General features: G+C 40.7%; 1 protein-coding gene across 4 annotated transcripts in view; it reads left to right on the top strand.

Annotated features, from left to right (window-relative positions):
• reps2 (RALBP1 associated Eps domain containing 2) overlaps positions 1–13,679 on the top strand; it is a 182,717-nt gene that overhangs the window by 124,888 nt on the left and 44,150 nt on the right. For all 4 annotated transcript variants that reach the window (XM_059650393.1, XM_059650394.1, XM_048540758.2 and 1 more), the window contains exons 11-13: positions 542–628; positions 4,100–4,145; positions 6,456–6,592. In XM_059650393.1, the coding sequence (XP_059506376.1) occupies positions 542–628; positions 4,100–4,145; positions 6,456–6,592 (270 nt within the window). The remainder of the gene's footprint in view (positions 1–541; positions 629–4,099; positions 4,146–6,455; positions 6,593–13,679) is intronic.

Here is a 13,679-nt window from a genome sequence, read left to right on the forward strand (position 1 = left end):
TTTTTAAAGGATGTTGAAGGATTGCAGTTATTTAATGTTTTATTCTATGGCTGTCTCATAGGAAAACAGCCTGCGTGTAGTCAACTGATTTATTACAATATGGTGCATTCAGTGAAATTTCCAACTTCATTATCATTATAATGTATCCAGTAAAATAAGATTTTTGTACTCAATTGCGTTAAAGTCTCGATCCTATTTTTCTTTGTCAGGGAGACTAGACTGGCCAAAGAACGTGCTGGTGAATATCTTGCATGCTGGGTGACACTAGGCAAAAATATTAAAAGAAATCATTTGCCATAGTTGTTTTTGTTTTGTGTAACACTAGGAGGCATCTCATCCTTGGCAAAATTAAACTGAGAAGTAGCCAAAGGTAATGCAGTCTGCTTGAATCAAAATTTCTGTCAAACTATATAAAACATTATCACCCCATATGTTGCTCACTAAGTAAGCAGTGCACGAATGGTAATAAGTCATGATATGGACAGAATAGGAGAAACAAACCTATGAAAAATTTATGCAAATTTTTGCAATTGTTTTGCAGATTTAAATTGGAGCACAAATGCTAGATTCAAACAAATGTCAGGTGAATACCAGCGGAGTGAAGATGCATTTTCCTTATTTAAAGCAGGTAAATAAATAACTTAGAGATGAATTATTAATGAAGTAACATTAGTGACGGTACAACAGTTGGTCCATTGCACAAGTGTGTGCAATTTCCCCGCATCCTTGGCAATTATCATAGAATTTTTCCATATATACGTAAGCATTAAAATTGTGATAGGCAATCTGAAATAATTAACAATGTGCCTGCCAATGGTCAGGCGTACACTTTACTGGCTAACAGGTTAGTCAGCTCTCTAGTTGTTCCCACTGTCTCAGGGTCAAAATTAAATTTTTTGAGCTCAAAATCTAACATATATTTTAAAAATAATTAACCCACATGTCCGTATTTGCATTGAATGAGTTGGCTTCTCCCTTTTGACATGCTTTCAGAAAAGTCAACTGATTTCTTCCAATAAAATGAGCTGGAAAACTCTGCTATGAATGTCGTCCCTATTAGCCACTTTTCTAATATGGCGGAATACAGGAAATGGTAGATTAGAATTCTGACAGTGCGGAAACCGGCCATTCGTCCCAATGGATCCACATTGACCCTCCAACCCTCTGAGGAACATCCCACCCAGATCCAACCCACCCCCACCCCATCTTTTGGATTGTGGGAGGAAACTGGAGCATCTGGAGAAACCCACGCAAACACTGGGACAATGTTCAATCTCCACACAGAGACACCTGAGGCTGGAATCATACTGGGTCCCTTAAGCTGTGAGGCAGCAGTGCTAACCACTGAGCCAGCCAGAAGGCAAGAGCAACTTAATTTTCACGTTTGTTTGTCACATCTGGTAAGACATTTGAACAAAGACCAGCTCTAATTAGCATATTGGTGAACTTTAATATGAGGTGATGCAAGATGGAGTAAAAGTATATGCATGGGCTTCCCACATGACACATTGCTTAGATCATTTTATTGCTGAACTGCACAAACCAGCAGCTTTCATATCTTCCCTATATTACAGTCTTGGCTGGAATAGTACTGCTGGTGCTGTGATAGGTTTTGGTGCATTGGATTAGCGAGCAACAAAATATCACGCAGCTACTCTTCCTTTTGATCCATATTCACTGTGTCTCTGATCAAAAGTAGGTGTAGCAAGGCAATAATTCAGGTTCGAGTGTAAAGCCATTATGTTTGTATAAGGTTGTCACAATTCACTTTCTGTGCTCATGGGCAAGACATTCGAGAATAACTGATGGCTTTAGAACTGTACTCAGTATAAATGAGCCACTGCTGGGAAGCGAAGAACATGCGAGTATCCAGCATCTACTAGCAGATAAAACTACTTGACTATGATCACTGAACATTTCAAGTTGCCAGAGAGACCAGCTGAATTTTTTGACTGCATATTAAAATAAATTTGTAGAATCCCTACTGTGTGGAAGCAGGCCATTCAGCCCATTGAGTCCACACTGACCACCCAAAACAGCATTCCATCCAGACCAACCTGTAGCCTTGCATTTCCCAAGCCTCGCCCATCTCGTCTACACATTCCTGGACAATATGGGCAATATAGCATGGCCAGTCCACCTAACATGCATGCCTTTGGCCTATGGGAGGAATCAGAGCACTCAGAAGAATCCCAAGTAGACATGGGGAGAATATATGCAGTTTGCACACGGACAGTTGCCTGACAGTGGAATTGAACCCAGGTCCCTAGCACTGAGACGCAGCAGTGTTAACCACTGAGTCACTGTGCCACCCCAAATTATTGGAGTCACGTCACCGATAAGGTTCCAGATGAGATGTTTTCTGAATTTACACACATGCATTTTAACTGTTGCCCAAAAATGCTTAGCTTTTTTTTTCTCACTCCCCTGCTGACTAATTTGCTCCATTCTTTTGCAAAGAAAATGTCAACATTCAACCACAATGGTAAAGGGAAAGTTGCCATCGGCCTGCTGTCTCATTGGAGAGAGACAACTGTTGGTTTAACTGTTGGTGTTGGTTTAACCTGAGGGCCACTATGCCTCAAGCGAGGGGAGAGGTTGAGAAGGAGAATCCTTTTGTGTAGCCTGAGCCAGTGTGGGAATTGAAGCCATACTGTTGCTATCACGGTATCACTATCTAACCAGCTGAGCTAACGGTCAGGACACCAATCCCAATTTCGTCATCCTCCCAACATACACATTTTTGTTCGAGGTGATACATTAGTAAGCAGCAGGAGGTATATCATTTATCTCCTTCCTAATCCTTGCATATTGAGGCATATTGCCAACTAATAACATAGACTGTGTAAGAAAACCAGGACAATTCTATAGTCCCAGTGGCTCAGTAACTCACTACCATGAGCAAACTCAGCCATCAGGATGCTCCCAAAGGCCCCTATGCTAAAGATTATATGAGGAGTGTGCTTTTGATGCGTGAGACATGTAAGCAATGGTGGCATATTGTAGCAACCTGGAGTGAGTACCTGAAGGTGAACACAGCCACGTAAATGCTGAGGTTATTGGAAGAGGTCAGAGGTGGGGTACTCCACAGTGGACAAGTCATCTCCCATCACTCAAAAACCCTTCCAGTACCCACAAGGCAAAGATCTGCAGTGTGATGGAATACCCTCAATTTCAACAATCAAGAAATGGAAATGATCCAAGTCAAAGCAGTCCACTAATCACCACTTTCTTTACTCATTAAGACATCTATGCTAAGGTGATATCTGCAGGCAGTTTTACTGTAACTCCAAGTTGTTTTAGCACAATGTTCTGTCACAGAGCATCGTGACTTGGACATATATTGGTTAGTGGTGTCTGTGGGATCCTGGGTTTCATAAAGACAAGTATTGAGTACAAACATAGAGTTATATTGAATATAGACAAATTTTAGAGCTCGATTAAGGTATTCCATTGAATTCTGGTTGTCCTAGTAGAAATGAACGCCATTATTTGTTAATTCCTCACTTAAGGTCTGAGATGCTTAGAATTGTGACCTTAAGCGAGACTACTTTAAATAAATTAAAGGTTCTTTTAAGAATCCATATCAAAGCCCGAGTTAGGGTTTCTCGGTCAGTGCTTGAAGGGTTGGGTTGAAGAGTGGTTTGTAGTTTCCAAGTTAACATTGGATTATGACCAACCAAAATAGACAGGGACACCCATGAGTCAGTGGGAATGTTTGATCCCTTTATAAATGCTTTCAGGACTAGTTACAAGTTTGAAAATGAGGACTCTTTACATTTCCAGAATGAAGACTGATAATCATAAGAATCAGAGTTCGGGAATCATTTTGCTTTTCCATTTCTTTCATTATTAATCCAACTGTACTGACAGACTGCTATTATAAAACCTTGCTAACAGAAATAACAGCTTGCAACTGGATAACCAATGGTTAAAAGAATAGCAGTGCCCAAAGGGAAAAATCTGGATCTTTCTGCATATCTTTATAAAGTGCAGGATTCTAAACCTTTATTATAAATATTTTAAAATATAATTTTTTTTCATAAATTACTTCTATTCAAGAGGCTTCTGCTTAATGTGTGACACCCTGTTTTTGAAGGTTGCAAGGAACTGGATTGCAGCCAGAAAACGAAAACAAGACCCAGGTAATTTACATGCCCTAAATAGCTGCTTTAAATATCTAATGTTTATTAAAATAATTGTGCATATAAAATGCACAATGCGCTGTATGATGTATTGAAATACTCCATGCATTTAGATTATCACCTATCTGATTTACTGCTATCTCCAGCACATTAATCAACTACGGCTGGCTCCCAGCAGATGCTGAAAAAAATGTAATAAACTAGTTAAGTGAGCTCTGCAAATTAGTTGAAAAGCTAGCTGTGTAAAGTAGTGCTTGGAATGAGACTTCCTTATCAGACAAATGCCATACACAATATCAATTCTCATTGATTTCCTTTTTGGCTCTTCTTTGAAACCTAGCCGAGACTGATTAGATAACAAAGTGTAGAGCTGGATGAACACAGCAGGCCAAGTAGCATCGGAGGAGCAGGAAAGCTGACGTTTTGGGTCAAGACCGTTCTTGTCATCTCAGATTCTCCAGCATCGGCAGTTCCTACTATCTCTGGCAGTTTAGACATCTGCTTTTACTGTATATTTTATCTGATTTTAACTCTTAAAGGATAAAAAAAATCTTGGCTGTAGTGCAAAATAAATGGGATCACTTTGGGCTCCTAGTAAATGCGTCATTTTACATTCCATTCTATTAATGTCAATGGATCTAAATATCACATTACGAGTGTGTAACAAACAGTAAGTACAGTTTTGCCTGTTCTATAGTGGCCCAAGAGAACCTTCTACTCTATAAAATGTTATGGATTGTACACCATAGCTGCATAATCTAATGGAGTTCCACTTTGGAAATCGATCATAACTGACTGACAAATTTGTCCTATTCAGCTTTGTATATTGAAACACAACAGCTGTTCCATGACAGATTCCTTGAAACACAATACTTTCTTTATTCTTTTACACAATCAAAACTGTCACAACATCACAATGTCTCAAAACGCTTTTCAGCTAATGAACTACTTGTCAAGTGTAGTCACTGTTGTCGTATGTGGAACACAGCAGCCAGTTTGTATAGGGTGAGATTCAATAAACAGCAGCCAGATAAAATTCAGAAAAGATTTACAAAAATATTGCCAGATTGAAGGGTTTGAGCTATAGGGGGAAGCTGAATAGGCCGGGACTATTTTGCATGGAACGTTGGAGGCTGAGGGGTGACCTTAAAATCATGAGGGGCAAGGAAAGGATGAACAGTCAAACCCTTTTCCCCTGGGGAGAGAAGTCCAAAACTAGAGGGCATAGGTTTAAGGTGAGTGCAAAAAGATCTAAAAGGGACAACATTTTCACACAGAGGGTGGTGCATGTATGAGCTACCAGAGGAGGTGGTGGAGGCTGGTACAATCACAACATTTAAATGGTATCTGGATGGGTATATGATTAGGAGGGATTCAGAGAGATATGGGACAAATGCTGGCAAATGGGACTGAATTAATTTAGATTCTCTGGTCAAAATGGAAGAGTTAGACCAAAGAATCTTTCTCCCATGCTGTACATCTCTATGACTAAGTGGTCAACACAACAGTTTTTCTGAGATAATGGGAACTGCAGATGCTGGAGATTCCAAGATAATAAAATGTGAGGCTGGACGAACACAGCAGGCCAAGCAGCATCTCAGGAGCACAGAAGCTGACGTTTCGGGCCTAGACCCTTCATCAGAGAGGGGGTTGGGGGGAGGGAACTGGAATAAATAGGGAGAGAGGGGGAGGCGGACCGAAGATGGAGAGTGAAGAAGATAGGTGGAGAGAGTGTAGGTGGGGAGGTAGGGAGGGGATAGGTCAGTCCAGGGAAGACGGACAGGTCAAGGAGGTGGGATGAGGTTAGTAGGTAGTGGGGGGTGCGGCTTGGGGTGGGAGGAAGGGATGGGTGAGAGGAAGAACCGGTTAGGGAGGCAGAGACAGGTTGGACTGGTTTTGGGATGCAATGGGTGGGGGGGAAGAGCTGGGCTGGTTGTGTGGTGCAGTGGGGGGAGGGGACGAACTGGGCTGGTTGAGGGATGCAGTAGGGGAAGGGGAGATTTTGAAACTGGTGAAGTCCACATTGATACCATATGGCTGCAGGGTTCCCAGGCGGAATATGAGTTGCTGTTCCTGCAACCTTCGGGTGGCATCATTGTGGCAGTGCTGGAGGCCCATGATGGACATGTCATCAAGAGAATGGGAGGGGGAGTGGAAATGGTTGGCGACTGGGAGGTGCAGTTGTTTTTTGCGAACTGAGCGGAGGTGTTCAACAGTTTTTCTTGCCAGTTGAATTGTAATTTGGTCACTCAATGTACAAATCTCTTACAATGCTGGCACAAATTAAATTCATGCCTTTCTCTCTAATAGGTCATACTCTAGTACCTCTGCTGAAGATGCTATTAAGAAAGGAGAAGTGCCTCCAACTCCCCCACCAAGACTTCCAAAGACTCACTCCAGAGCCTCTTCTCTGGACCTTAATAAACTTTTCCAGCAAGGTAACCAAGGTAAGTCATCCTTCCGTTGTATGTGATGAGTGAATTATGTTGCGGAAGCTCCCTGTTGCTTTTAGTCCACCTGTATGGTTTTTCATGTTGGTTTTCCTTCCACACCGATCCCAAAACCTCACCATCACTGAGGCAAAAGCCCCAGCACGTTCCATCGCCACCAAGTGGTCGCAGCCAAAAGGCCAAGAACAACACTTGGTCTCAGCCAAAAGGCCGAGAAGCGATCCACATTTATGAAGCAAAAAGAATTTATATCACAGGAAAGGAGATCTCTCTACATTTTTCATATAATCCTACCTAAATGCACCTTTTACCTTTACGCTGCATGTTATAGCACATCATCTTGCGAATTAGAATTTAGTGGTTTGTACCTGGAATTATGCTTTAGTGCCCAACATAAACATATCGCACATGTTCTACATACTACAACAATGGCTGGACTTGACAAGTAATTCATTAGCTGAAAAGCATTTTGAGACATTGTGATGTTGTGACAGTTTTTGATTGAAATGCAATACTTTCTCTGTTCTTGCACACAAAGGATCTAGTCTGTCATAAAGCAACCATTACACTTCAGTATGCAAAGCTGAATCAGACATATTTGTTCTGAGGAAAGATCACTGGACCCAAAATGTTCACTCACTGATTTTTTTTCTTCTTCAGATGTTGCCAAACCTAAGCTTTTCCAGTGACTTCTGTTTTATTTCCTGATTTATAGCATCCACAGTTCTTTTGGGTTTTTATAAAAGCATCACATCTTGACCAAAAACAAAATTGCTGGAGAGGCTCAGCAGGTCCGGCAGCATCTGTGAAGAAAAAAACAAAATTAACGTTTTGGGTCCGGTGACCCTTCCTCGGAACATATGGTCACATCTTGACCATCATTTCAAATCTTCAAAGCTTTACAAAAAAGTGTGTCTCCTGTTGTATATCATCCAGTTATATTTGTCTCCTTATGGCATAATGTCCATAAAAGACATACCTATAGCTCAACAGGTGGTTAGGTTAGTAGGGTCAGTCTTCACTAGGTAGATGAGCTAGATCATGTCAGTTTTATTGCCACTTTAGTCTGAATTCTGCTGGGTCGCACTAATATTTCCAAAAATTGCCTAAACTAGTGCAAGGGCTCGGAGTTCCAAGCATAAGTTATTTGTTGTACAAATCAATCTTTCACAATCTTTGATTTAAAAACTTTGTGCTAAAATGGATTACCCCAAAGCAGAAGTTCTTGGTCCCTGCTGGCTTGCTGATCTCAAATAGGAAAATACAAAAGCACTTAAAACTACCTGGTTAGAGAGGAAGGATTGGACTGACTTTTCATTCTGAATTGGCATTCGTTAGCATATTTCTGGAAGTTCATGCATCTGGCTGTTAGATAAAAAATAGATCGGGATTGTTGATGATACTGGCATGGTCAGATTTATTGATATTCACAACCAGGTTTTGCATTGAAACAAGGCACCAAAGAATATCAATGTGGCCTTGAAATGTGTTTCAACAGTGGCTCAATACATTCAGCATGCATTCGGAGAATTTAAAAATGAAAAGCTTTTATTCTTTAGATCTCCTGATACAAGCTGCAAGAAACATTGTGATGCCACCAATGTAATGAGTTCCTGATTGAGCCATGGACGAGAGTGGGGGGACCAGAGATGAAGTGATTCTCCCTGTGAAAGGGTATTTAGCATAGGATGCATGGTGTGCAAGAGCTTGCAGAAAAGCAAAGAAAGGTGAATTTTAAAAAATATCCAGTCATAAGGTGAGGTTTATCTCATGCGTGCAATTTGTAGTAAACCCTTTGGCCAGGGCCTACCAGGTACATTAGGGATTGCCCATTGCAGTTTGATTATGTAAGCATAGTAACATTCTAAGTTGCTATCAGTGATATTAGTTTGTAAGTGCCCATCATAACCATAATATCGCATGTGCGAGAAATGGGAGAAAAGGCGAGAAAATTGAAACGCCAAAATCTGAAAGCTCTGAGCCTAACTTTCTTTACCAGACCTCTGCAGTCACTAGCTGACATTGTTTAATGCCCCTATGAGTTTGCCTGCTTATTGAATCTGCTATGGCACATACCCTGGTGGAATGTAGTAGATTATTTAGTCTCCTGTTACTTTGGAGTTAAGTTCTCTTGTGCTGCCCAGGGGCACTAACCTCCACAGTGTCTTTGGTCCAGGCTAGCTTCCAATCAAGATGGCCTCCTGTTGCCATCCCTACCAAAAAGAACATTTCTTTCTCTCCTAGATGGTCTTCAGCAGAATCCCTAGGGAGGTGTCACTGCGCTGTAAGGGTCTCTTTCAGTTTGATCTCTACCTGCAGCCTGGGAGCTGCAACACACATTGAATAATGCTCATGGCTTGAATAACATGCAGTGTTCTACATTGTTCTTTAAATATGCCGTTTGGATGTTTGACCCTGGAAGGTCCAGGCAGGAATGAGAAGTTCCTGTCTGTCCCATGAGATTTGGCATCCTACTTGCCCAAGCATATGTAACAAGCTGAGAAACATATAATTGCAAATGAAAACCTGACCTGCTTCCGAGGTTGAAATAGTTCTCACTTTTGCAACTAATATCACACCTGCATTGGAATTACATTGTAGAAGATGTTCTAACTGTTGGAGTCTTTTATGTAATCATTTCACTGCAGAGCTGTTCAAGGAAACAATGTAGTTGAGACTGTCACTTTTTCTTGGAACTCCATGTTATTTTCCACTTCTCTTTTGCACAGGGCTGCAAAATCTTCAACTAAATCGCTGCTGTCTGAAAATGTAACTCCTCTAGCGAGGGCGTTGGGAGAATTTGTGCAAAACACTTATTTCACAAGTTAATACAGGCTATCTGCTTACAATTGAGGCCACTCTGCCTGAAACAAACCTACTCGGGATCACAGTTTTACTCCAAAGTATGCTTCTGTATACACCATTCAGTAGCTTAGTTGAGAAGTATTGAAACTTGTGTAAGAGGGCTTTAGTGTGAAAGAACTTTTCAGGCAAAGAGAAATAAATAGGGTTTCTTCTTTTGTTTGTTGCATGCTCAACTAAATTTGTGACCAGTAGCTTCAGTGGGCTGCCAAGAGACCAAATCACTGGCTGATGTGGAACAGAGGCATGCTGATATAGCCGGACAATTAGATTTAATGATCTACAAGACTCAGTGTCTCAGATTCAACTTGACCCAGACTACCTTACAGTCTTGGGAGGAATTTAAATGTTCTGAAAATCAGATTTGCCTCATTAATTAGATAATTATGCATCAGTGTCACCTGTCAGATATTTCAATCTGGAAAGTTTCTTTGCGTTATAAAGGTGCCTCATAGATTGAGCGAAATACAGTGCAAAACAGAGCTTAATCCTTAAGTTGGAGAAAAAAGGCGACTCAACTGATCATTCATTCCTGTTTCTGACAAAAAAAGTCCTTTTGTGAGTTCAGGATGAAACGTATTTGTTTTTCTGGAAGACTGACTGAGAGATATTCTTTTATATCACATTTCCTGAACAAGCTGTGTCTGTCAAGACTTCGGAGACAACAGCATGTGTTTGGTGACCTATTTAAGAAGGCCTTCTGGTCCAGCAGGTTGGAAAAATAGCACCCAAACTTGATCTTGTCCCTCTTCAAGGACAAATGTCCATCGGCTTCTGAAGGACAGCCACTTTCACCAATCTCTGCAGAGGAAACAGAGAAAATAAGTTATTAGTCTTTAACTGTGTGTCCTGGATTATTTAGAGGAATGAATATTTATATTTCTATATTACAGACTCTGTGCTAGCCAATTTTATATCATCATTGAATAAGATTTACTTTATAATAAGTTGCTACGTGTGTGTTTATTAATGAATAATATTAAGGAATAATTATTTTAAGGAATGATGCCTGGTTAGGAGAATTGACAGTAAATGGAGTTGAACCCAAGATGAGATCAACCTTATTCGTATTAAATGGAGGAGCAGACTCAAGGGGCTTTATTGCCTACTCCTGCTCCTAGTTCATAAGTTCTCATGAAACCTGGTTGATTCTTTTTATTTCAAAGCTGACACTTATAAGGTATTGAATTGGATAACTTGGTAACTAGGAAAAAGATTTTCACTTCATGTTTTGACCTGTGCAGTATTGGGACTAGGCCAATAGTACACTCCTATGGCCATGGTCATAGCATTTGAATCAAAGTGGGCTGAGTTTTTTTTGAATTTCTTGGAAGAAGAAATTTTTGTCTTCTCTCTAGATCTTTCTTCTTTCTTTCTGAAAGCACTGTACCTTGCTTGGATGCAATGCCTTGTTAGGTGAAAAGGTAAAATCCAATACCAGAGTCCTATGCTTAAACAAAGGAGATGACAATAGGATGAGGGAGGATTTGGCTAAAATAGACTGGAAGCAAAGACTCTATGGTGGGACACTTGAGAAACAGTGAAGGACTTTCAAAGCAATTTTTCAAAGTGTACAGCAGAAGTATATATCAGTAAAAGCAAAGGGCTACAGGAAAAGGGGTGATAACCATGGGTGTCTAAGGAAATAAGGGAGGCTATCAAATTGAAAGATAAGGCATACAAAGTGGTAAAGACCAGTGGGAAACTGGAAGACTGGGAAAACTTTAAACATCAACATAAAGACACAAAAAAAACTATAAAAAAGGGTAAGATAGTTTACTCTTCTAATCTTACTCCGAATATAAAGACAGAGAGCAAAAGGTTCGACAAATATATAAAACGAAAGAGTGGCTAAGGCAAACATTGGTCCTTTAGAGGATGAGAAGGTGAATTTAGTAATGGGAAATGAGGAAAAAGCAGAGGCATTGAACAGGTATTTTGTGTTGGTTTTTACAGTGGAGGACATAAATAACATGCCAGTAATTGATGACAAGGAGATTAAGGTAGATAGGACCTAGACACAGTTATTATCATGAAAGAGGTAATGTTGGACAAGCTAATGGAGCTCAAGGTAGACAGGTCCCCGGCCCTGATGGAATGCATCCCAGGGTACTAAAAGAAGGTGGGAGTAAATGCACTTGTGGTAATTTTCCACAATTCACTGGACACTGGGGAAGTTCCAGCAGATTGGAAAATGGTAAATGTGACGCCAAGATAACAAAGTGTAGAGCTGGATGAACACAGCAGGCCGAGGAACAGGAGAGCTGATGTTTCGGGCCTAGACCCTTCTTCAGAAAATGTGATGCCGCCGTTCAGAGACTAAGGTAGACAAAAGATGGGGAATTATAGGCTAGTTAGCTTAACTTCTGTAGTGCGGCAAATGCTTGAATTATCATCAAGGAAGAAATAGCAAAACACCGAGATAGAAATTGTCTCATTGGGCACACGCAGCAGAGGCTCAAAAAAGGTCAATGCTGAACTAACTTTTAGGAATTCTTTGAAGACATTATGAGCACAGTGGACAATGGAGACCCAGTAGATGTGATGCATCCGGATTTCTAAAAGGCATTCACCAAAGTGCCGCGCAAAAGCCTGCTGCATAACATAAAGAGACACAGCAATACAGGCAATGTATTAGCATTGACAGAGGATTAGTTACCTAACAGGAAGCAAAGTGTGGGGATAAATGTGTTTTTCTGGTTGGCGAACAGTGACTAGTGGTGCAGATCAGTGTTGGGACCGCAATTGTTTACAATTTACATATATGAATTGGAGTTGAGGACATGTTTAGTATGTCAAAGTTTGTGGATGACACTAATATGAATAGTAGAGCAAAGTGTGCAGCAGAGTCTATAGTTTACAGGGGGATATAGACAGTTTGAGTGTACTCCATCTGCCAGACCTTTTGCCCACTGTTGATAAATGTAAAGTTATCCATTTTGGTTGGAATAACAGTAAAAGGGACTATTATTTGAATGATTAAAAAATTGCAGCATGCTGCTGTGCAGATGGAGCTGAGTGTCCTTGTGCATGAATTGCAGAATGTTGGTTTGCAGGTACAACAGATAATGAAGAAGGCAAATGGAATTTTGTTCTTCATTGCTAGACGGATAGAGTTTAAAAGCAGGGAGGTTGCATTACAGCTGTATGAGGTGTTGGTGAGGCCACACCTGGAGTACTGCATGCAGTTTTGATCTCCTTATTTGAGAAAGAATGTACTGGCCCTGGAGAGGTTGCAGAGGAGATTCACTAGGTTGATTGCATAGTTGAGATGGTTGACTTATGAGGAGAAACTAAGTAGTCTGGGATTACATTCATTGAAATTTAGAAGAATGAAGGGGAATCATAGAAGCATATAAAATTATGAAAAGGCATCAATAAGATAGAAACAGGGAGGTTGTTTCCACTGGTGGATGAAACTAGAATGAGGGGGCATGGCCTCAAAATTAGGGGGAGCAGATTTAGGACAGAATTGAGGAGGAACATCTTCACCTAAAGGGTAAATCTTTAGAATTCCCTGCCCAGTGAAGTAGCTGAGGCTTCCTCACTGATTGACTGTGCTTTTAAAGCTAAGGTAATTTTTTGAACGGTAAAGGAATTAAAGGTTATGGTGTGCGGGCAGGTAAGTGGAACTGAGGCCACAAAAAGATCAACCACGATCTTATTGAATGGCGGGGCAGGATTGAAGGACCAAATGGCCTACTCCAGCTCCTGGCTCTTACGTTCTTACTGCTGGATTCTATGAGTAGCCACTGTGCCACAAGAGTCCAAGTGGCCAGTCGATTGTAAGCTTGGCTATAAGGGTAGACGTGACCACATAATTGGTAAACACTTGTGCCTTCAGTGTAGATCCTGGAAAACAACCAGGATCAGAGATCCTTGCTCTCTTCTTCTGCTAGACCAGGGGTCAACAATCTAGCCATACAGCCACATGATTTGACATCTTATTTGACGATGCCAACCTTTTCAAGTAGGATCACATTCACATGAAACAAGAGTTCTTCAGAAAATTAAGTCAAAGAACATAAACCTGTATTTTTCATTGCAGGGATAAAAGGATAATTATTATGCTGCATTTTATGGCTTCAAATGATTGTTTTCACAAAAAAAATCATCATGCTTCAACTAAGCCTATTCGAGTGGTTATGGCAACAGTGTGCTATGGCATGTTTATAAATTATGCCTTTGGGGATTTGAAGAACAGGTCTTATAGTTACGACCA

The sequence above is a fragment of the Stegostoma tigrinum genome, chromosome 12 (assembly GCF_030684315.1).
Source record: "Stegostoma tigrinum isolate sSteTig4 chromosome 12, sSteTig4.hap1, whole genome shotgun sequence".
Lineage (NCBI taxonomy): Eukaryota > Metazoa > Chordata > Chondrichthyes > Orectolobiformes > Stegostomatidae > Stegostoma > Stegostoma tigrinum.